Genomic DNA, 21,985 nt, shown 5'->3' with positions numbered 1-21,985 from the left:
GTAGTCTGCGTTATGTGCCGTGTGTGTTAGATGTGCTGTAGTTGTGTCTCGGATGTAGTCTGCGTTATGTGCTGTGTGTGTTAGATGTGCTGTAGTTGTATCTCGGATGTAGTCTGCGTTATGTGCTGTGTGTGTTAGATGTGTTGTAGTTGTGTCTCGGATGTAGTCTGCGTTATGTGCTGTGTGTGTTAGATGTGCTGTAGTTGTGTTCCGGATGTAGTCTGCGTTATGTGCTATGTGTGTTAGATGTGCTGTAGTTGTGTCTCGGATGTAGTCTGCGTTATGTGCTGTGTGTGTTAGATGTGCTGTAGTTGTGTTCCGGATGTAGTCTGCGTTATGTGCTGTGTGTGTTAGATGTGCTGTAGTTGTGTTCCGGATGTAGTCTGCGTTATGTGCTATGTGTGTTAGATGTGCTGTAGTTGTGTTCCGGATGTAGTCTGCGTTATGTGCCGTGTGTGTTAGATGTGCTGTAGTTGTGTCTCGGATGTAGTCTGCGTTATGTGCTGTGTGTGTTAGATGTGCTGTAGTTGTGTCTCGGATGTAGTCTGCGTTATGTGCTGTGTGTGTTAGATGTGCTGTAGTCGTGTCTCGGATGTAGTCTGCGTTATGTGCTGTGTGTGTTAGATGTGCTGTAGTTGTGTCTCGGATGTAGTCTGCGTTATGTGCTGTGTGTGTTAGATGTGCTGTAGTTGTGTCTCGGATGTAGTCTACGTTATGTGCTGTGTGTGTTAGATGTGCTGTAGTTGTGTTCCGGATGTAGTCTGCGTTATGTGCTGTGTGTTAGATGTGCTGTAGTTGTGTCTCGGATGTAGTCTACGTTATGTGCTGTGTGTGTTAGATGTGCTGTAGTTGTGTTCCGGATGTAGTCTGCGTTATGTGCTGTGTGTTAGATGTGCTGTAGTTGTGTCTCGGATGTAGTCTGCGTTATGTGCTGTGTGTGTTAGATGTGCTGTAGTTGTGTCTCGGATGTAGTCTGCGTTATGTGCTGTGTGTGTTAGATGTGCTGTAGTTGTGTCTCGGATGTAGTCTGCGTTATGTGCTGTGTGTGTTAGATGTGCTGTAGTTGTGTCTCGGATGTAGTCTGCATTATTTGCTGTGTGTGTTAGATGTGCTGTAGTTGTGTCTCGGATGTAGTCTGCGTTATGTGCTGTGTGTGTTAGATGTGCTGTAGTTGTGTCTCGGATGTAGTCTGCGTTATGTGCTGTGTGTGTTAGATGTGCTGTAGTTGTGTTCCGGATGTAGTCTGCGTTATGAGCTGTGTGTGTTAGATGTGCTGTAGTTGTGTCTCGGATGTAGTCTGCGTTATGTGCTGTGTGTGTTAGATGTGCTGTAGTTGTGTTCCGGATGTAGTCTGCGTTATGTGCCGTGTGTGTTAGATGTGCTGTAGTTGTGTCTTGGATGTAGTCTGCGTTATGTGCTGTGTGTGTTAGATGTGCTGTAGTTGTGTTCCGGATGTAGTCTGCGTTATGTGCTGTGTGTGTTAGATGTGCTGTAGTTGTGTCTCGGATGTAGTCTGCGTTATTTGCTCTGTGTGTTAGATGTGCTGTAGTTGTGTTCCGGATGTAGTCTGCGTTATGTGCTGTGTGTGTTAGATGTGCTGTAGTTGTGTCTCGGATGTAGTCTGCGTTATGTGCTGTGTGTGTTACATGTGCTGTAGTTGTGTCTCGGATGTAGTCTGCGTTATGTGCTGTGTGTGTTAGATGGGCTGTAGTTGTGTTCTGGATGTACATAGTTACATAGTAGATGAGGTTGAAAAATGACTTCCGTCCATCAAGTTCAACCTATGCTAAATTTAGACAACAGATACTTTATCCTATATCTATACTTACTTATTGATCCAGAGGAAGGCAAACAAAAAACCCCATTAAGGGGAAAAATTAATTCCTTCCTGACTCCCAGAATTGGCAATCGGATTAATCCCTGGATCAACATCCTTCCCATGTATACTTATTTGGTATATCCCTCTATACCTTTCCCATCTAAAAAGATGTCCAACCTTTTTTTGAACAAATCTATAGTATCTGCCATCACTGTCTCCATGGGTAATGAACTCCACATTGTAACTGCCCTTACTGTAAAGAACCCTTTCCTTTGTTGCTGGTGAAATTTCCTTTCCTCCAACCTTAAGGGATGGCCCGAGTCCTTTGTACTGCCCGTGGGATGAATAGTTCTTTGAAAGCTCCTTGTATTGTCCCTGAATATATTTGTATATAGTTATCATATCCCCTCTTAGACGCCTCTTTTCTAATGTAAATAAATCTAATTTAGCTAGCCTCTCCTCATAAATTAGAATGTCCATCCCTTTATTAATTTGGTGGCTCTTCTCTGCACTCTCTCTAGTTCCATAATGTCTTTTCTTAGGATTGGTGCCCAAAATTGTACTCCATATTCAAGGTGTGGTCTTACTAATGCTTTGTAAAGGGGCTTAATTATGTTTACTTACCTTCCATCCATTGCCCGTTTGATGCAAGATAAGATCTTGTTTGCCTTTGCAGCTACTGCATGACATTGGGCACTATTGCTAAGCCTGCTGTCTACAAGCACTCCTAAATCCTTCTCCATCAAGGATTCCCCCAATATATCCCCATTTAATTTGTAAGTTGCCTGTTTATTCTTGTATCCCAAATGCATAACCTTACATTTATCTGTATTAAACCTCATCTGCCATTTACCTGCCCACGTAGTCTGCGTTATGTGCTGTGTGTGTTAGATGTGCTGCAGTTGTGTCTCGGATGTAGTCTGCGTTATGTGCTGTGTGTGTTAGATGTGCTGCAGTTGTGTCTCGGATGTAGTCTGCGTTATGTGCTGTGTGTGTTAGATGTGCTGCAGTTGTTTCTTGGATGTAGTCTGCGTTATGTGCTGTGTGTGTTAGATGTGTTGCAGTTGTTTCTTGGATGTAGTCTGCGTTATGTGCTGTGTGTGTTAGATGTGCTGCAGTTGTTTCTTGGATGTAGTCTGCGTTAAGCAGCGTGGATAGAAAGTGTAAGCAGGCACTGCTGTAGGTAGCACATCATGATGTTAAATGTATTTGAAGAGGCGTTTAAGTGAATTGATGCACTTAACTGCATTATTAGTAGAAGTGTTGCTCCACGCTGGTGCTGACTATAACTATGCTGTACTGTGTTAATTCAGCCCCCTTGCAGCCGTCTGCCAAGGGGACTCCACAACCCCCTAAAAGAGTGAGCTCCTTTGCAGAAGCTCACAAAGACAGAGATAACAATGTGCAGAGAGGCGCACTGAGCCGCTGATAAATGTATTAGTAAAGAACCCACGAGGGTATTTCATACACATTAAAAAACAAATATAGGCAATGACACTAAACACAATAAAGATGCAAATTTAATAAAATACAACTAAATTGCCCTAAGAATAAAATTACAATTGCCCTAAGAATGGAGAGTGGGGCGGGAGAGCTCCGCCAGTCCGCTGGGTGCTGTAGTTGTTAAGGTTCTGGACCCGATCTGCTCACTCGTGCTGTAGGAAATCCCTCACTCTCACAGACGCCACCTCTCCCACCTCTCCCAGCTGAGAATCCATGGGGCAGCCTCACGTGACCTCTACGCGTTTCGCACGTAGTTCTTCGTCGTGCATTATGTGGGTGTTGGGTAACATTGTAGGCACATATGTATTGTTACAAATTCCTATATAGAAAGGACAGGCTGTCCACCTGTGATATGCACGTTATAATGCGCTGTAATCCTGACCACGGTTTATTTTCCATTCCTTGTTATTACAAATGGAAAACTTTATTTCATTATCTCCTTGGTAGATAACAAAAGACAAAAATACTCAATGCTACATCCAATGTGACAGAATACATAGTTAAATACTTCAATGTTAGTTCTCATAAGTAAGGGTCATTTAGTTAAACACTTTGGCCAAAGCGTTATAAGGCCTTGCCCCCGCTGCCTACTACAGTGCCCGCTGTGGCGGACGCTGCACGCGCGAGAGCCCTCCCCACAATGGCGCCGGGCCCGCTGCGAGGGGGGGCTGCAGCGCTCGGGCGAGAGTTGCTCCTGCTCTCAATAGAATTGAAAGCAGGACTCGCGTCGAGCGATTAGGCACGCCCCCCGGCGGTTCAGCCAATGAGGGCGAACCTGCTGGGTGACGTAATGGCCGCGCCCCCGTCACTCCCCCGCCACGACCCCCCCCCCCGGTCTCTCTGCCTGCAGTAAGCTGCAGACCGGGGAATCGGCTGAACGCGCCGCCAATCTCGCGGGCGCGCGTTACAGCGGCGATACCGGGGCCTAAGCCTGCAGCCACGTCACGGCATGACCAGTATGCAGCCACGTCACGGCATGACCAGTATGCAGCCACGTCACGGCATGACCAGTATGCAGCCACGTCACGGCATGACCAGTATGCAGCCACATCACGGCATGACCAGTATGCAGCCACGTCACGGCATGACCAGTATGCAGCCACGTCACGGCATGACCAGTATGCAGCCACGTCACGGCATGACCAGTATGCAGCCACGTCACGGCATGACCAGTATGCAGCCACGTCACGGCATGACCAGTGTGCAGCCACGTCACGGCATGTCCAGTATGCAGCCACGTCACGGCATGACCAGTATGCAGCCACGTCACAGCATGACCAGTATGCAGCCATGTCACGGCATGACCAGTGTGCAGCCACGTCACGGCATGACCAGTATGCAGCCCCGTCACGGCATGACCAGTATGCAGCCATGTCACGGCATGACCAGTATGCAGCCACGTCACAGCATGACCAGTATGCAGCCATGTCACGGCATGACCAGTGTGCAGCCACGTCACGGCATGACCAGTGTGCAGGTCCTAACACTACCTGTGAGTATCCTCGTTTCCCTCTGCAGTGGAGGGAGAATGGCCACAAAGGGCCTGTCCTGCACAGGAACATGGAAAAACGCTACTTATAAAGTGGGGAGGGGTGATGGCTGGGATTGTGTGTTTATTATCTCCTTGGTAGATGAATCAGTCTGAGGGGAGATATTCGTACCATGTTGTTCGTGACCCTGACATGGGAGAACCATACAAAGGGGTAAAGTGGGGATTATCTGATAATGACACTTTTTTTTCTGGATAAAGCTGGTTAGATGGTTAGACTTTTATAGCAATTCCTGGTGTCACTTTTAGATCAGCTATATTCAGTGCTTCTTTTCTAGAAGAAAAGGTGCGGGAACGGTGACGTTGGACATTTACCATGTGGACAGCGCCACCGACAGCTTTCCCAGGGCCCTGGACTAGAGTTTCCACCCCACACCCCCGTGGCCTTGCGACCCCCCCCCCCCCCCACCTCTATCACACCTCCTCGCTCTCACCACCCCTATTCCCTCCTCTCCCCATGTATTTCTCTCTCTTCTGTCTCTCACTCTTTCCACCTCTCTTTGTCACTTGCTCTGACTCTTCCTCTCACCCCCCTTCATCTTCTCTCCCCCTCATCCTCTCTCTCCCCCTCATCCTCTCTCTCCCTGACTGCTCTGCCCCGCTGCTCTGCGACTGCTCTGCCCCCCCGCCCTCCTCCACTCTGCCCCCGCCACCGGTCTCTGCGACTGCTCTGCCCCGCTGCTCTGCGACTGCTCTGCCTCCACCGCCCTCCTCCGCCGCTCTGTGACTGCTCTGCCTCCGCTGCTCTGCGATTGCTCTGCCTCCACTGCCCTCCTCCGCCGCTCTGTGACTGCTCTGCCTCCGCCGCTCTGCGACTGCTCTGCCCCGCTGCTCTGCGACTGCTCTGCCCCGCTGCTCTGTGACTGCTCTGCCTCCACCGCCCTCCTCCGCCGCTCTGTGACTGCTCTGCCTCCATTGCCCTCCTCCGCCGCTCTGCGACTGCTCTGCCTCCGCTGCTCTGCGATTGCTCTGCCTCCACTGCCGTCCTCCGCCGCTCCGTGACTGCTCTGCCTCCTCCACCATCATCCGCCGCTCTGCGACTGCTCTGCCTCCTCCACCATCATCCGCCGCTCTGCGACTGCTCTGCCACGCCGCTCTGGGACTGCTCTGCCTCCACTGCCCTCCTCCGCCGCTCTGCGACTGCTCTTCCTCCACCGCCCTCCTCCGCCGCTCTGCGACTGCTCTGCCTCCACCGCCCTCCTCCGCCGCTCTGCGACTGCTCTGCCCCGCCACTCTGCGACTGCTCTGCCTCAGCCGCTCTGCGACTGCTCTGCCTCCGCCACTCTGCAACTGCTCTGTGCCGCCACCCTCTGCAGCAGTTGTCGCCCTCCTCCGCACGCTTTCTGCACTGCGACTGCTCTTTTTTTCCGGCCTCCCGCGATTCGCGTTACCATCACCATCCTCTCCTGCCGCCGCACCCCAAAATGTGTCGCCTGTTGTTGCCTGTTGTCCGCTTAAAAACGGCGTACCCCACATTCCTGGTGACAAAAAGCCCTGGCTATAATAAATATAATTTGTAGTAATAACAGCATGTTCTTGTGTACGCAGCGCTTTACAGAGACATTTTGCAAACACAGTCCCTGCCCCATGGAGCTTACAATCTGTTTTTGGTACCTGCGGCACAGGGAGATAAAGTGACTTGACAAGTCACAAGGAGCCGCCACCGTGCTGTACCAGGTTCCCCTGCTTCAGCACGGTGCCAGTCAGTGTCTTTACTCACTGAGCCACGCCTTCTCCCTATAGATAATATAAGCTAATATGGCCATATATATATATATATATATATACAGTATATATAATATACTGCTTTGGTTATGTAATGTAAAGTTTCCACTTAATTTGCAGAAATGTGAGCACTTATCTGGTAGCAAAGATACAGCGACACTGCCACTGTGGTAATGTTTGTATTACTTAAATAATTCTATATTTAACATAGACATAGGGCGAGAACCATACAGTAACATAGAGATAGGGTGAGAACCATACAGTAACATAGAGATAGGGCGAGAACCATACAGTAACATAGACATAGGGCGAGAACCATACAGTAACATAGAGATAGGGCGAGAACCATACAGTAACATAGAGATAGGGCGAGAACCATACAGTAACATAGACATAGGGCGAGAACCATACAGTAACATAGACATAGGGCGAGAACCATACAGTAACATAGAGATAGGGTGAGAACCATACAGTAACATAGAGATAGGGCGAGAACCATACAGTAACATAGACATAGGGCGAGAACCATACAGTAACATAGAGATAGGGTGAGAACCATACAGTAACATAGAGATAGGGTGAGAACCATACAGTAACATAGAGATAGGGCGAGAACCATACAGTAACATAGAGATAGGGCGAGAACCATACAGTAACATAGAGATAGGGCGAGAACCATACAGTAACATAGACATAGGGCGAGAACCATACAGTAACATAGACATAGGGCGAGAACCATACAGTAACATAGAGATAGGGTGAGAACCATACAGTAACATAGAGATAGGGCGAGAACCATACAGTAACATAGAGATAGGGCGAGAACCATACAGTAACATACACACTAAACATTTTTGTGTGTTCATTTTATTTTTTAAAAGATTTTCATATCGAAATGATGCCAATATAAAATGCCTGAAGGAATCCACTCGTAACAGTATGCGTGTGCATGCGTGTGCATGCGTGTGCATGCGTGTGTATCTTGGCTGGCCATAGCGTACTCTGTGCATATTGTTTCAAAGTACTTGATCATTTTTTTCTTCACACATTTTGTGTACATGTTAAATAGCCATCGCTCCCATTGAATATGGGAATATGGGAATGGTAGTCTTTATGCTTCCGCCTGCTCTTTTCTGCCCATTCAGCCTCCGAGGTGGCCGTTCACAATATGGACTTTACAAAAATAGGGAAAAAAATACTTTCCACATAATTAGGGTCCCGAGCGATTTAGGAAACCATATGCACGGAATTGGTGCGTGGCCCCTGTCCTATGGGGGGATGTCAGGTTGAATTCTTATCAGCACGAAGGTCACTGCCATGATCCCGCCATGATTTTCAATGGCTTAAGATGAGGTGATGACTTCAGACAATGGTGCCACACTCTCCAGCCGGAGACACCCGCCTCACTCGCCGCACCAGTTGCAGCAGTTAATTAAAATGCTAAAAATAGGAGCCTGTGATACAAATTGCAGCCTGTTGTCCAACAAAGACCAAGCATGTGTAGCTTTGATAGCCAAGTTTATAGCGCTTGTTATGGAGGTTAGTTAGAGGAGAGCGAAAAGTAAAGCTTTTTCAATGCTGATCCCCAGTCACTCTGGGCCTCTGGCCATTCGCTAGCTGTCTCATTTGCATTATGAATGACATTAGTGAGCTAACAAGGTTATTGGGTATTGAAATGTTCTCATGTGACCACACGTGGAATCAGACCTACAGCAGTGCTAGTTGGCAGGGGCACTGTGACTCTTTATGCAGCTTCCAAAGAGGAGAATTTCCATAAGTGCATGAATTGCTCTAGAAAATAAGTGGTGTGTATACATAGTGCATACATTTTAATGAGCCTTACATACTAAATGTGTAGATAATGTACCTGCCTGCATTACATTGTATCCTACAGTGAACTCCCAAAGCAGAAAGGACTAGCATGTTCTGTATGCACGGGATTCCCCCCCAGCCGCTGTGGCTAATGCATGTTTTGGCGCGGTACGTTCCTGCCGTTCTGACTGTTGTGCCTGTTCCTGCAGACTTTAACTTTGCCATGTACCCACCGTCAATGATAGCCACTGGAAGCGTAGGAGCCGCACTCGGCGGGCTGCAGTTTGATGATGGACAAAGGTCACTCTCTGGCGATGGTCTCACAGAACATTTGGCCAAGATCACTAGCACAGATGTGGTGAGTATCCTGTTCATCTCTTTCCCATGATATTTGTAAATTTGAGTGTTAATAGCGTCCATGGAAAAAGTGATAGAGATAACACACACAAATCTCTATAAAGCCTTGGAATTTCCCCTAAACGCTACGTATTGTATTTGCAGCTGTGTGTGAGAAATAATACTTTGTTCAGATCCTGTGTTAGTGACATTTATCTGGAATGAAATATTCTTTTAGTTGCATTTTTTAGTAGCAGATACAAGAGCTTTATTCTCTTCTCTTAATCTTTACATCGGGCAGAAGGTATTTGCCCCATTACCCATGCATGAGCTGATGTACTGTCCAGCTAGTGGCAGAGGGGCTGCGCTTTCATTCAGGACCTCGCTGGCAGACTCGTCATCACATTTTCATGCATTTGGGTCTTTGTAGAACAGTGGATTTCTGATTTGTCCCCCCTGATACTTTGCACAGCGCAGGTTCCCCCCCCCCCCTGATACTTTGCACAGTGCAGGTTCCGTCCCCCCTGATACTTTGCGCAGTGCAGGTTCCGTCCCCCCTGATACTTTGCGCAGCGCAGGTTCCGTCCCCCCCTGATACTTTGCACAGCGCAGGTTCCGTCCCCCCCGATACTTTGCACAGCGCAGGTTCCGTCCCCCCTGATACTTTGCACAGTGCAGGTTCCCCCCCCCCTGATACTTTGCACAGTGCAGGTTCCGTCCCCCCTGATACTTTGCACAGTGCAGGTTCCGCCCCCCCCTGATACTTTGCGCAGTGCAGGTTCCGTCCCCCCTGATACTTTGCGTAGTGCAGGTTCCATCCCCCCTGATACTTTGCGCAGTGCAGGTTCCGTCCCCCCTAATACTTTGCGGAGTGCAGGTTCCATCCCCCCTGATACTTTGCACAGTGCAGGTTCCATCCCCCCCTGATACTTTGCACAGTGCAGGTTCCGTCCCCCCTGATACTTTGCGCAGTGCAGGTTCCATCCCCCCCTGATACTTTGCACAGTGCAGGTTCCGTCCCCCCTGATACTTTGCACAGTGCAGGTTCCATCCCCCCCTGATACTTTGCACAGTGCAGGTTCCGTCCCCCCTGATACTTTGCGCAGCGCAGGTTCCGTCCTCCCTGATACTTTGCACAGTGCAGGTTCCCCCCCCCCCCCTGATACTTTGCGCAGCGCAGGTTCTGTCCCCCCTGATACTTTGCACAGTGCAGATTCCGTCCCCCCTGATACTTTGTGCAGCGCAGGTTCCGTCCCCCCTGATACTTTGTGCAGTGCAGGTTCCGTACCCCCTGATACTTTGCGCAGCACAGGTTCCATCCCCCCTGATACTTTGCGCAGTGCAGGTTCCGTCCCCCCTGATACTTTGCGCAGCACAGGTTCCGTCCCCCCCCCCTGATACTTTGCACAGTGCAGGTTCCGTCCCCCCCTGATACTTTGCGCAGTGCAAGTTCCGTCCCCCCCCCTGATACTTTGCACAGTGCAGGTTCCGTCCCCCCTGATACTTTGCACAGTGCAGGTTCCCCCCCCTGATACTTTGCACAGTGCAGGTTCCCCCCCGATACTTTGCGCAGCGCAGGTTCCGTCCCCCCCTGATACTTTGCGCAGCGCAGGTTCCGTCCCCCCTGATACTTTGCGCAGCGCAGGTTCCGTCCCCCCTGATACTTTGCGCAGCGCAGGTTCCGTCCCCCCTGATACTTTGCGCAGCGCAGGTTCCGTCCCCCCTGATACTTTGCACAGTGCAGGTTCCCCCCCCCCCCCTGATACTTTGCGCAGCGCAGGTTCTGTCCCCTCTGATACTTTGCACAGTGCAGGTTCCCCCCCCTGATACTTTGCACAGTGCAGGTTCCCCCCCCCCCCCCGATACTTTGCGCAGCGCAGGTTCTGTCCCCCCCTGATACTTTGCGCAGCGCAGGTTCCGTCCCCCCTGATACTTTGCGCAGCGCAGGTTCCGTCCCCCCTGATACTTTGCGCAGTGCAGGTTCTGTCCCCCCTGATACTTTGCGCAGTGCAGGTTCTGTCCCCCCTGATACTTTGCACAGTGCAGGTTCCGTCCACCCTGATACTTTGCGCAGTGCAGGTTCCGTCCCCCCTGATACTTTGCGCAGTGCAGGTTCTGTCCCCCCTGATACTTTGCACAGTGCAGGTTCCGTCCCCCCTGATACTTTGCACAGTGCAGGTTTCGTCCCACCCTGATACTTTGCACAGTGCAGGTTCCGTCCCCCCCTGATACTTTGCACAGCGCAGGTTCCGTCCCCCGATACTTTGCGCAGCACAGGTTGTAGTGCCTGAGAAGAGGTCACTGTCACTGTTAGACGATGCTTTCTCAAGTATTTGAAACTGCCAACACAATGTCTCAGGAATATTTCTGTAAGTTGCAGCAGCGCTTTAACCGGCTGCACTAGAGTTTACCATAACAACTGCTTTATTTACAGTCAGGGGCTAATATCAGTGAGATAATGGCCATTTCAGGAATGTCACATGGAGAATTTCCAATCCAAATGTAGGGTTTCACTTGTGGGTTTTTTTTGGTCACCTACTCGGTTTCAAACAAAAATCTATTCAAAAAATATTCAAAAATATTCCTATTATTCATCTCAATACTGTCTGCTTTGCATTGCTTGAATCAGATCTGTTATGGGAAGTTTTGCAAGAGGTGGTGTGACCCAGAGGTATTGGTATCGTCACTGACCATGAAAACCTAGTTAGAAACCTCCTTCCTCAGACAGCAAACGAAATAAAGACCTTCAGGACAGTGATTCATTGTGTCTGGACATCCTCTGCACATCCCAGCGTATACTGTAAGCACAATATAAAAATATTATTACATATTAAGATAATATTTAATTTGGAACCAATGTTCACAGATGCTCTGTTAATACCTATCAAAGTAACAAATAATCCATACCGTTCAATAACTAACCAATCTATGCTCGGTCATGCGTGACAGTAATAATATTTGATGAGCTGTAATCTATTCGTATAAAGGAAGTCATATTATATAAAACATGCATTTTTTGGGGAACTAAGTGAAAAATTAAATTAAACAACATTAAGAGGGGGCATTGTTTCACTTTGTATAGTTAAATGGTCCATTTCCCAGAGGAATTAGTCATAAGCATGTTATGTCTTCGTCCATGAACAGCAAAGCATAACTCTGAATAGAATCAATATATAAGTAGCCTTAAAAATATAATTTGATCATATCGCAGGAGTAGAGCGCCATACGATGTCAAATTCTAATCATTCTTGGAACCAGTTGCTTTCTTAATTGGCAAAATGTCCACATTCCTTTTTGAATACTGTATCTGTCAGAAGGTTGTCAGGAAAGTACAGTTCATATGAGGTGAACAACCAGATTGGTATTGCAAAGGATAGCAGCTAGTAATGAAATGCCCTTCCCTTACGTACGTTATCAAGATTTTACTGACTTTGCAAGAGCCCTTAAAAACTTTCTCAAGTAGTAAATAACAAGTGGAGGTTTAGCCAAGAAGTGAAAAAGCATTTATTGTGTCATTTTATTTAGTATTTTTCTATGTTCGTCTACAACATTGTGATATCCAGTGGCTTCTGTTTCTGAGAAGTATTGTAAATAATTTTGTGAGGATCTATCGGCAGCTTAGGTAATTACAGTATTTCTCATTAAAGCTACTCACGTGCTCAATACTGTATAGTTAAATAAAAAAAGGTGCAGCCAGGACAGCCACGTTAAATACATCTCAAATAATGAAACAAAAGTTACAAATGTCAGAGAATATGTTACATGTTTGCGTGCTTTCTCGTTGCTGAACCCCCGGTATACGGTCTCGTTTTAACCACGTCTTTGTTTTGCAAGCAGAAACTATCATGTAAAATTGTCCAAATGAAGTGTTTCAGCACACGGGGTTCCCCTGCTTGTGGAAAGTTTGGCCTCTCACGTGTTGGCCTCTATGGTTAATTGAAGTTTGCACAAAATATGAGGGTTACAGATGATGATTCATGTTTGGAAACTTTTCAGGCTTTATCCTTTCTACCAGTAACTCCCTTATAAGTTATTCAAGGTTCAAATAACTGCAAAACTTTCCATGAGCGGCGTAGTGATCGCCCTACTGGTTGCCGGGGGAGGGGGTGCGTTTATTGTGAAAGAGAACCGTTTGCAAGACGTAGTAGGTGGGCTGCATCTCCTAGATCAGCAAGCCACCTGTATCTCAGGAACGCTAGCATCTTGTTTCTATGTTCCGCAGCGGCCCAGTTTCATTGCTGTTACGTTGCATTCTGCTTTGCTGACTCCTAGAATTTTCTGATTCCCATGCTGTGCTTTAAAGCTGTGATTACAGCGAGCATTAGCTTATATGGGCTCCATGTAACAATGGATTTTCAGACAAAAGGTGACACATTGTGTGCTCATTTGCATGTCATTTCCCAGAATCCCTTTCTGCAGTGGAAGCACTGTATGCTGGGGATAATGGTGAAAGGCAGGGTTGCAGACCTGCCTAAGACATGTGAATGTGCTCACAAGTGATCTTTTTATTTGTAATATTTGTGTGAAAAAGAAAGTGCACCCTCTTTGAATTCTATGGTTTTACATATCAAGACATAATAACAATCATCTGTTCCTTAGCAGGTCTAAAAATTAGGTAACTACAACCTCAGATGAACAACAACACATGACATATTACACCGTGTCATGATTTATTTAACAAAAATAAAGCCAAAATGGAGACGCTATGTGTGAAAAACTAAGTACACCCTTACTGCTTCCATAGGAATTAAGATGCTAAGTAGCAGACTGGTTCTCCTAATCAACTGCCCTTGATTAATTGATCATCAGCAAGTGTGACCACCTCTATAAAAGCCAACGTTTTAGCAGTTTGCTGGTCTGGAGCATTCAGGTGTGTGTTAACACAATGCAAAGGAGGAAAGACATCAGCAATGATCTTAGAGAAGCAATTGTTGCTGCCCATCAATCTGGGAAGGGTTATAAGGCCATTTCCAAACAATTTAAAGTCCATCATTCTACAGTGAGAAAGATTATTCAAAAGTGAAAAACATTCAAGACAGTTGCCAATCTTCCCAGGAGTGGACGTCCCAGCAAATTCATCCCAAGGTCAGACCGTGCAATGCTCAGAGAAATTGCAAAAAAAACAAGAGTTACATCTCAGACTCTACAGGCCTCAGTTAGCATGTTAAATGTTAAAGTTCATGAAAGTACAATTAGAAAAAGACTGAACAAGTATGGTTTGTTTGGAAGGGTTGCCAGGAGAAAGCCTCTTCTCTCTACAAAAGAACATGGCAGCACGGCTTAAGTTTGCAAAGTTACATCTGAAAAAAACCACAAGACTCCTGGAACAATGTCCTTTGGACAGACGAGACCAAAATGGAGATGTTTGGCCATAATGCACAGCGCCACGTTTGACGAAAACCAAACACAGCATGTCAGCACAAACACCTCATACCAACTGTCAAGCACGGTGGTGGAGGGGTGTTGATTTGGGCTTGTTTTGCAGCCACAGGACCTGGGAACCTTGCAGTCATTGAGTCGACCATGAACTCCTGAATACCAAATGATTCTAGAGTCAAATGTGAGGCCATCTGTCCGACAGCTAAAGCTTGGCCGAAATTGGGTCATGCAACAGGACAATGATCCCAAGCACACCAGCAAATCTACAACAAAATGGCTGAAAAAGAAAAGAATCAAGGTGTTGCAATGGCCCAGTCAAAGTCCAGACCTCAACCCTATTGAAATGCTGGGGCTGGACCTTAAGAAAGATGTGCATAAACAAATGCCCACAAACCTCAATGAACTGAAGCAACGTTGTAAAGAAGAGTGGGCCAAAATTCCTCCACAACGATATGAGAGACTGATAAAGTCATACAGAAAATGATTACTTCAAGTTTTTGCTGCTAAAGGTGGTTCTACAAGATATTGAATCATAAGGTATACTTAGTTTTTCACACATGACTTCTCCATTTTGGCTTTATTTTTGTTAAATAAATCATGACACGGTGTAATATGTCTCACTCTGCTCACAACAGCTCATTGCAGCACTGCCTACCTCTGGCATCATGAACCTGCTATGTATTTTAATTTTTTTCTTTCTCCTGGTCTCATGGAGATGTTACTCCCTCTATCCACTACAAACTCCTCCATCCTGGCCCACTCCCAACATCACCATACACCCTGGACTACTCAAAAGCCTTGCACTATCTACTGAATGTTGGTGGAGAACTCTAAAAACCAGCACACCAACCACTGCTCACTCAAATGGCAAACATCACAAATCTACAACTTGCAAACAACTACCCAAATTTCTACTCATACTATTACTCTCTTTAGCATGTGATATTGAACCTAACCCAGGTCCTCCCATTTCAGCTCTGTCCCATGCCCCTGAGAATTCCACCTTTAAATTCCAAAAAGGGCTATCTGTCGCCCATATAAACATCCGGAGCCTGCTGCCCAAACTGGACGAACTAAGGGCATGGTGCCTTATGCATAAACCCAAAGCCATCATTCTTACAGAAACATGGCTATCCCCTAAAACCCCAGATGCGATATATCGCCATTCAGGGATACTCCATTTTTAGGAGAGATAGGTCAAAGAGAGGAGGAGGGGTGTTATTTTATATTGCAGACACCTTACAATTTACACTGTTAAATTGCCCACCAAGTCCACCCTCTTTTGAAACTCTAGTTGGCAAAATCTGCCTCCCCTTTTCTAAGCCCATCTTGCTTGCTGCCATCTACCGCCCCCCTAAAGCCCCTCTACAATCCTTGACTGATATCACCCAATTTCTTGGCTCCATTTCCTATCTGAATGAGAAGAGTGAGCTGCTAGTTCTTGGGGATTTCAACTTCAATTGGCTTGACCCTAAAAACCACAAAATCCAGATACAACTCAAGTCACTTAACCTATCGCAACTCATTTCCCAACCCACACGGATAAACCTGAAATCGCATAACCATTCCTTGCTTGACTGGATTCTCTCCTCAAACCCCAGCAGAATCCAATCCTCTGGCATCCTTCCTGATATTTTCAGTGACCATGCAATAGTGTACTGTGTAAGGAAAATTAAACCGCCCCATTCAAGCCCTAAAGTTCTCCTCACTAGAACATTTAAAAACTTTAACCCACAACAGTTTCTGGATGACCTTACCAACTGCCCATGGCACAGAATCGATTTAATTCCCGACCCCGATTCTGCACTCGACTATTTCCAATCCGAGTTCTTAAAACTCTGCGATACCCATGCTCCACTACGCAAAATAAGGGTACGGGGGGCCCACCTTCCATGGGTTACACCTGACCTTATAGCACTCTACCAGTTCAGGGATGCCTTGTGGAAAAGCTACAAAGTAACTGGCACTACCAAGGATCTCAATCACTACAGATGCATGCGGAACATGTGCACAAGGCAAACAAGGCATGCAAAAGCACAATATTACGCTGACAATCTCCACCAAAATACATCAAACCCAGCTAACTTCTGGAAGGTTATCAACAATATATTCCAGCCTCCTAACCATCAACAACCAAGTAATATCACTAAGGGGGATATTACTCTGACAAACCCCACTGACATTGCAAATGCATTCAATGATTACTTTGTGGGGTGTGCCACTAACTTATTAGCGAAACGCAGCACAAACCCCAAACATGAATATCATCCTGGGAGTATCCCTACAGTCCCACCCCCTCCCAACACTGCCCACAATTTTCAATTTAGCCCAGTATCTGAAGAGGAGATTACACAAGCGCTCCTCAAACTAAAACTAAGCAGCCAATGTGGACCCGACTTACTACAATCTAGGTTCCTACGACTTGGTGCCCCAGCCATTGCCAAACCAATTGCGTCCATAGTCAACTCTATCCTGTCTGCAGGCCATATCCCTAAGACCTGGAAAACTGCCAGAATTGTCCCAATCTTCAAAAGTGGGGACAAAAACACTGTCTCAAACTACAGGCCAATCTCACTTCTCCCAATTCTATCCAAAGTAATGGAAAAATGTGTCCACTCCCAATTAAGCGATTTCTACACCAAGACAAATTTCCCTAGCCAATTCCAGTCTGGGTTTCGTCCCAAACACTCCACCGTAACTACCCTGCTAAAAGTTTGCAATGAAATCCAGTGTGTAATGGAACGGGGACAACTCACTGGTGCAGTATTCCTAGATTTTGCAAAGGCTTTTGATACAGTTGATCATGTTATCCTGCTTAACAAACTCCAGAGCTCTGGAATAGGGAAACATGCTTTAAACTGGTTTCAGTCCTACCTATCAGGAAGATCCCAACATGTGTCCATCTCAGGCTCTAACTCCAACCCCCTGGATATCACCTGTGGTGTCCCGCAAGGCTCTGTTCTGGGGCCCCTACACTTCTCAGTGTTCATTAATGATCTTCCCACAGCTTGTAAGGAAGCCTCAATACACATGTATGCAGATGACACAATCCTATATGCACACAGCCATAGCCTCTCTGACCTTCAACACATACTTCAGTCTGACTTTTTGAGACTCGAAAACTGGATTTCCCAAAACAAACTGTTTTTAAACACTGACAAGACTGTAACAATGGTATTTGGGACCAAGACTAAATTTGTAAAGATTCCAGTGACTGAGCTCCTGATTAGAACCAACGTTAACACCACCCTAACACCTGTCACTAGTTTTAAATACCTGGGCTTATGGTTTGACTCCCACTTAACATTCGGGATGCACATTGATACCCTGACAACCAAGACCTATGCCAAACTAGGGGTACTTTACAGGAACAAATCCTCCCTAAGTCTCCTGGTCAGAAAGCGTATTGCACAGCAGATGCTAATGCCAATTATTGACTATGGAGACATAGTATATGGCTTGGCTCCTCAAACCCACCTTAGCAAACTTGACACCCTCTACAATTCAATTTGTCGCTTTGTTCTCCAATGCAACTATAACACACATCATTGCAAAATGCTCAAAGAACTAGATTGGTCATCACTAGAGTCTAGGCGCAAAGTTCACCTTTCCTGTCTCACCCTCAAATACTTTCTGGGCAAGCTACCCAGCTACCTGAACAAGCTCCTCACCCCTACCACATACAGCACCTATCACCTGAGATCAGACTCCAAAAGACTATTCATGGTCCCAAGGCTCAACAAAGTATCCGGACGTTCCTCCTTCTCCTTCCGTGCACCCCAAAACTGGAACAACATACCAGAGACTCTCATATCCACCACCAGCTTAAGTTCTTTCAAATCTAAAGCTGTCTCACACTTTAATCTGATCTGTAACTGTTTCATACGCTCATAATATATATTTTCTTTAACTGTGCACGCAATGTCTCTGTATATAATGTATACCTTGTTCATTTATGTAACTGTACTTGTAACCATGTATTATTTGTTTTACTCTGTGCCCAGGACATACTTGAAAACGAGAGGTAACTCTCAATGTATTACTTCCTGGTAAAATAGTTTATAAATAAATAAATAAAATGTGTTGTTGTTCATCTGAGGTTGAATTTACCCAATTTTAAGACCTGCTAAGGAATAGATGATTGTTATGTCCTGATATGTAAAACCATAGAATTCAAAGAGGGTGTACTTTCTTTTTCACACAACTGTATATTGATGCCCACACCACGTTGCAGTATGTGTATTTCTCTATGTGGGGTTTATTTACATGTATTAAATCATATACCAACAGGCCCACCGTCCCTTTAAGCCAAACAAAACTTTTAAAGAACAGTTATTCCCTTTAGGGAAAACTAACTACACTGTAGCTTTAACCCTTACTAGCTGCATGGCCAGCTAAGCTGGTTCCCACCCCAAAAACATACCCTGGCATGTGCAACAATCTACACAGTCTCTGCACACGGCAATAAAGGGTTTTTCTTATCTGATAGTCCAGTGTTTGGAGCAGACGTCCCCGCTTCAGCACAGCCACGCGTCCTTCCTTCCTTGGGAAACTCAGCCCCACGTGAGCTCAGAGAATCAGCCCGCGTTATAAGCGATTCGCGTTGTAGCGGATCACGCTATAATGGGGTTCAGCTGTATATATATAAAAAAAAAATTAGTAGCTCAGTGGTTGACAATTCCTTTTACAGCATGTAAACTGCTATAAGTGGATCGCACTATAACAGGGTTGAGGTGTGTGTGTGTGTATATATATAATAGATATACAGCTCAAACCCGTTATAGCGTGGTCCTTGGGGGCCACTCAATCCGACTGCGCTATAACCGGGGTCGCGATAATTTGAAAAAAAATGTCCGCCGCGCGCCCGATTGGGAGGAGGAGGTGGAGTGAGGCGCCGGCAGCCCTACACGATCCCCCAGCAGCCACTGTACTTCCCCCAGCAATCAGCCAGCAGCCCCATGATGCCCTGAGCAGCTCCGCACCAATCCCCCCCAGCAGCCCCACGATGCCCCCAACAGCCCCGCACCGATCCCCCCCAGCAGCCCCACGATGCCCTGAGCAGCTGCGCACCAATCCCCCCCAGCAGCCCCACGATGCCCTGAGCAGCTCCGCACCAATCCCCCCCAGCAGCCCCACGATGCCCCCAACAGCCCCGCACCGATCCCCCCCAGCAGCCCCACGATGCCCTGAGCAGCTGCGCACCAATCCCCCCCCAGCAGCCCCACGATGCCCTGAGCAGCTCCGCTCCAATCCCCCCCAGCAGCCCCACGATGCCCCCAACAGCCCCGCACCGATCCCCCCCAGCAGCCCCGCACCAATTCCAGCCAGCAGCCCCACGATGCCCTGAGCAGCTCTGCACCAATCCCCCCCAGCAGCCCCGCATCAATCCCCGCCAGCAGCCCCAGGATGCCCCCGACAGCCCCGCACCGATCCCCCCCAGCAGCCCCACGATGCCCTGAGAAGCTCCACACCAATCCCCCCCAGCAGCCCCAGGATGCCCCCCGCAGCTCCGCACCAATCCCCGCCAGCAACTCCGCACTGATCGCCCCCAGCAGCCATGACACCAGAGGTAGGGGGGTAGGGGCTGTGCGTGATGGGTGCAGTGTGTGATGGGTGCAGTGTGCAGTTAATATTCGGGGTCCACGCTCAAACCACGTTATAAGCAGATCCATGTTATAGCGGATCGCGCTATTACGGGGTTGAGCTGTATATATATGAGAAACTGTACATAATACCGCGCTCCTCCCTATAGAAGTTTGCTGCAGGTAAAAAGATAGGCCTTACATATAGAAAAACAAAAAGAACGATTCCTGAGCTCCTACCAATTACGCTAAGATAAAATAATAATCTCATGAATAAGGGTATTTTGTTAAACCCTTTGGCCAAAGCATTTGTAAGCCTACATGCCACGTATATAACAATTAGTAGCTCAGTGGTTGTCAGTTCCTTTTACAGCATGTACACTTGTTTGATTTCTACTTTATTTCTTTAGAAAATGTTTTACCAGGAAGTAATACGTTGAGAGTTACCTCTCGTTTTCACGGATGTCCTGAGCACAGTTATGGAAAACAATACATGGTGACATTAAATGAACAGGGTTATACATAGTTACATAGTAGATGAGGTTGAAAAAAAAAACATATGTCCATCCTATGTCCCAACCTATGCTAAATTTATATATATGATATTTAAAGAGATTTCATGGACAGTTACAGACCAGATTAAAATATGAGACTGCTGAAGTCTTGAAAGAACTTAGACTGGTGGTGGCAGTCAGTCTCCGGTAGATTGTTCCAGGTGTGGGGTGCACGTTAAGAAGTGGAGGAGCGGCCGGATTCTTTGTTGAACCTTGGGACCGTGTGCACTCTTGTGGACTCAGATCTCAGATGATAAGTGTTGCATGTGGTAGGGGTGTGGAGCTTGTTTAGGTAGACGGATAGCTTGCCCAGGAAGTATTTGAAGGGAAGACAGGAATGGTGAACGTTGCGCCTAGACTCAAGGGATAGCCAGTCTAGGCCTTTGAGCATTTCGCAGTGATGTGTGTTGTAGTTGCATTGTAGGACAAAGTGGTATATCGCGTTTTAGAGGGTGTCTAGTTTGCTAAGGTGAGTTTGGGGTGCTGCACCATACACTATGTTCCCATCGTCTATAATTGGCATCAGCATCTGCTGTGCGATGTGCCTTCTGACCAGCAGGCTTAGAGAGGACTTTTTCCTATAAAGCAGGTGTGTGCAAACTGGGGGGCGTGCGATTTTTCGAGGGGGTGGTGGTTACAGAGGCCCCGCTCTCTTCTCCAAGGCATTTAAATTAAATGCTGGGGGACCGCACAAGGCCTCTGTAAATTCCCTTACCTTGACTTCGGAGGTCGCGTCGCCATGGCAACACAGCGTCATTTGACGCCGGAGCCAATGTAAGGGGGCTGGGCGAGCAAGCTGGGGTGCACAGACTGAAAAGTTTGCGCACCCCTGCTAAAGTACACCTTGTTGTAAAGTACACCTAGTTTGGCATTGGTTTTGGATATCAGGCTATCAATGTGCAACACAAATGTTAAATGGGAGTCAAACCATATGCCCAAATATTTTAAACTAGTGACCAAGGCTAGAGTGTTATTAGAGTTGGTTCTGATCTGTAGCTCCATCATTGCTAGCTTTAGAAATTTTGGCTTGGTTCCAAATACCATCGTTATAGTTTTGTCAGTGTTTAAAAATAGTTTGTTTTGGGAAATCCAGTTTTCAAGTCTTGAAAAATCAGATTGAAGTACGTGCCCAAGTACAGTATCAAAAGCCTTTGCAAAATGTAGGAATTTTGCACCAATAAATTGTCAAGGTCTTTGGCATATGGCCTGTAGACAAAATAGACTTTATTATGGAAGCAAGCGGTATAGCGATGGCTGGGCACTGAGTCATAGGAACTTTGATTGCAGTACGTCAGGTCCACATTGTCTGCTTTGTTTTAATTTGTGTAATCTCCTCTTCAGATACTGGGATAAATGGCAAATTGTGGGCACTGTTGGAAGGGGGTGGGCTATAGGGATTCTCCCAGGTTGAGGTTCGGGTTACGCTTTTATAGTAGGGAAGTAGCACACCCCACAAAGTATTCATTGAATGCGTTTGCTATATCAGTGGGATTTGTCAGAGTAATATCACCTTTTTTGATATTAGATGGTTGTTGATGGCTGGAATATATTGTTAATAACCTTCCAGAAGTTCCCTGGGTTTGATGTATTCTGGAGGAGATTGTCAGTGTAATATTGTGCGTTTGCGTGTCTTGTTTGCCGTGTGCACGCGTTCCGCAGGCATCTGTAGTTTAGATCCTTGATAGCGGCAATTACACTGAGTTTATAGTCCGTGCGTTTGTGGTCA

The 21,985-nt window shown here is 46.8% G+C and overlaps 1 protein-coding gene across 1 annotated transcript in view; it reads left to right on the top strand.

Moving 5' to 3' along the window:
* CCND2 (cyclin D2) overlaps positions 1 to 21,985 on the top strand; it is a 69,581-nt gene that overhangs the window by 17,966 nt on the left and 29,630 nt on the right. The window contains 1 exon segment of the mRNA XM_075603084.1: positions 8,618 to 8,766. Coding sequence (XP_075459199.1) covers positions 8,618 to 8,766 — 149 coding nt within the window.

This window comes from Ascaphus truei, chromosome 5 (genome assembly GCF_040206685.1).
Source record: "Ascaphus truei isolate aAscTru1 chromosome 5, aAscTru1.hap1, whole genome shotgun sequence".
Taxonomy (NCBI): Eukaryota; Metazoa; Chordata; class Amphibia; order Anura; family Ascaphidae; genus Ascaphus; species Ascaphus truei.
This window is presented reverse-complemented; position numbering and strand designations above follow the sequence as displayed.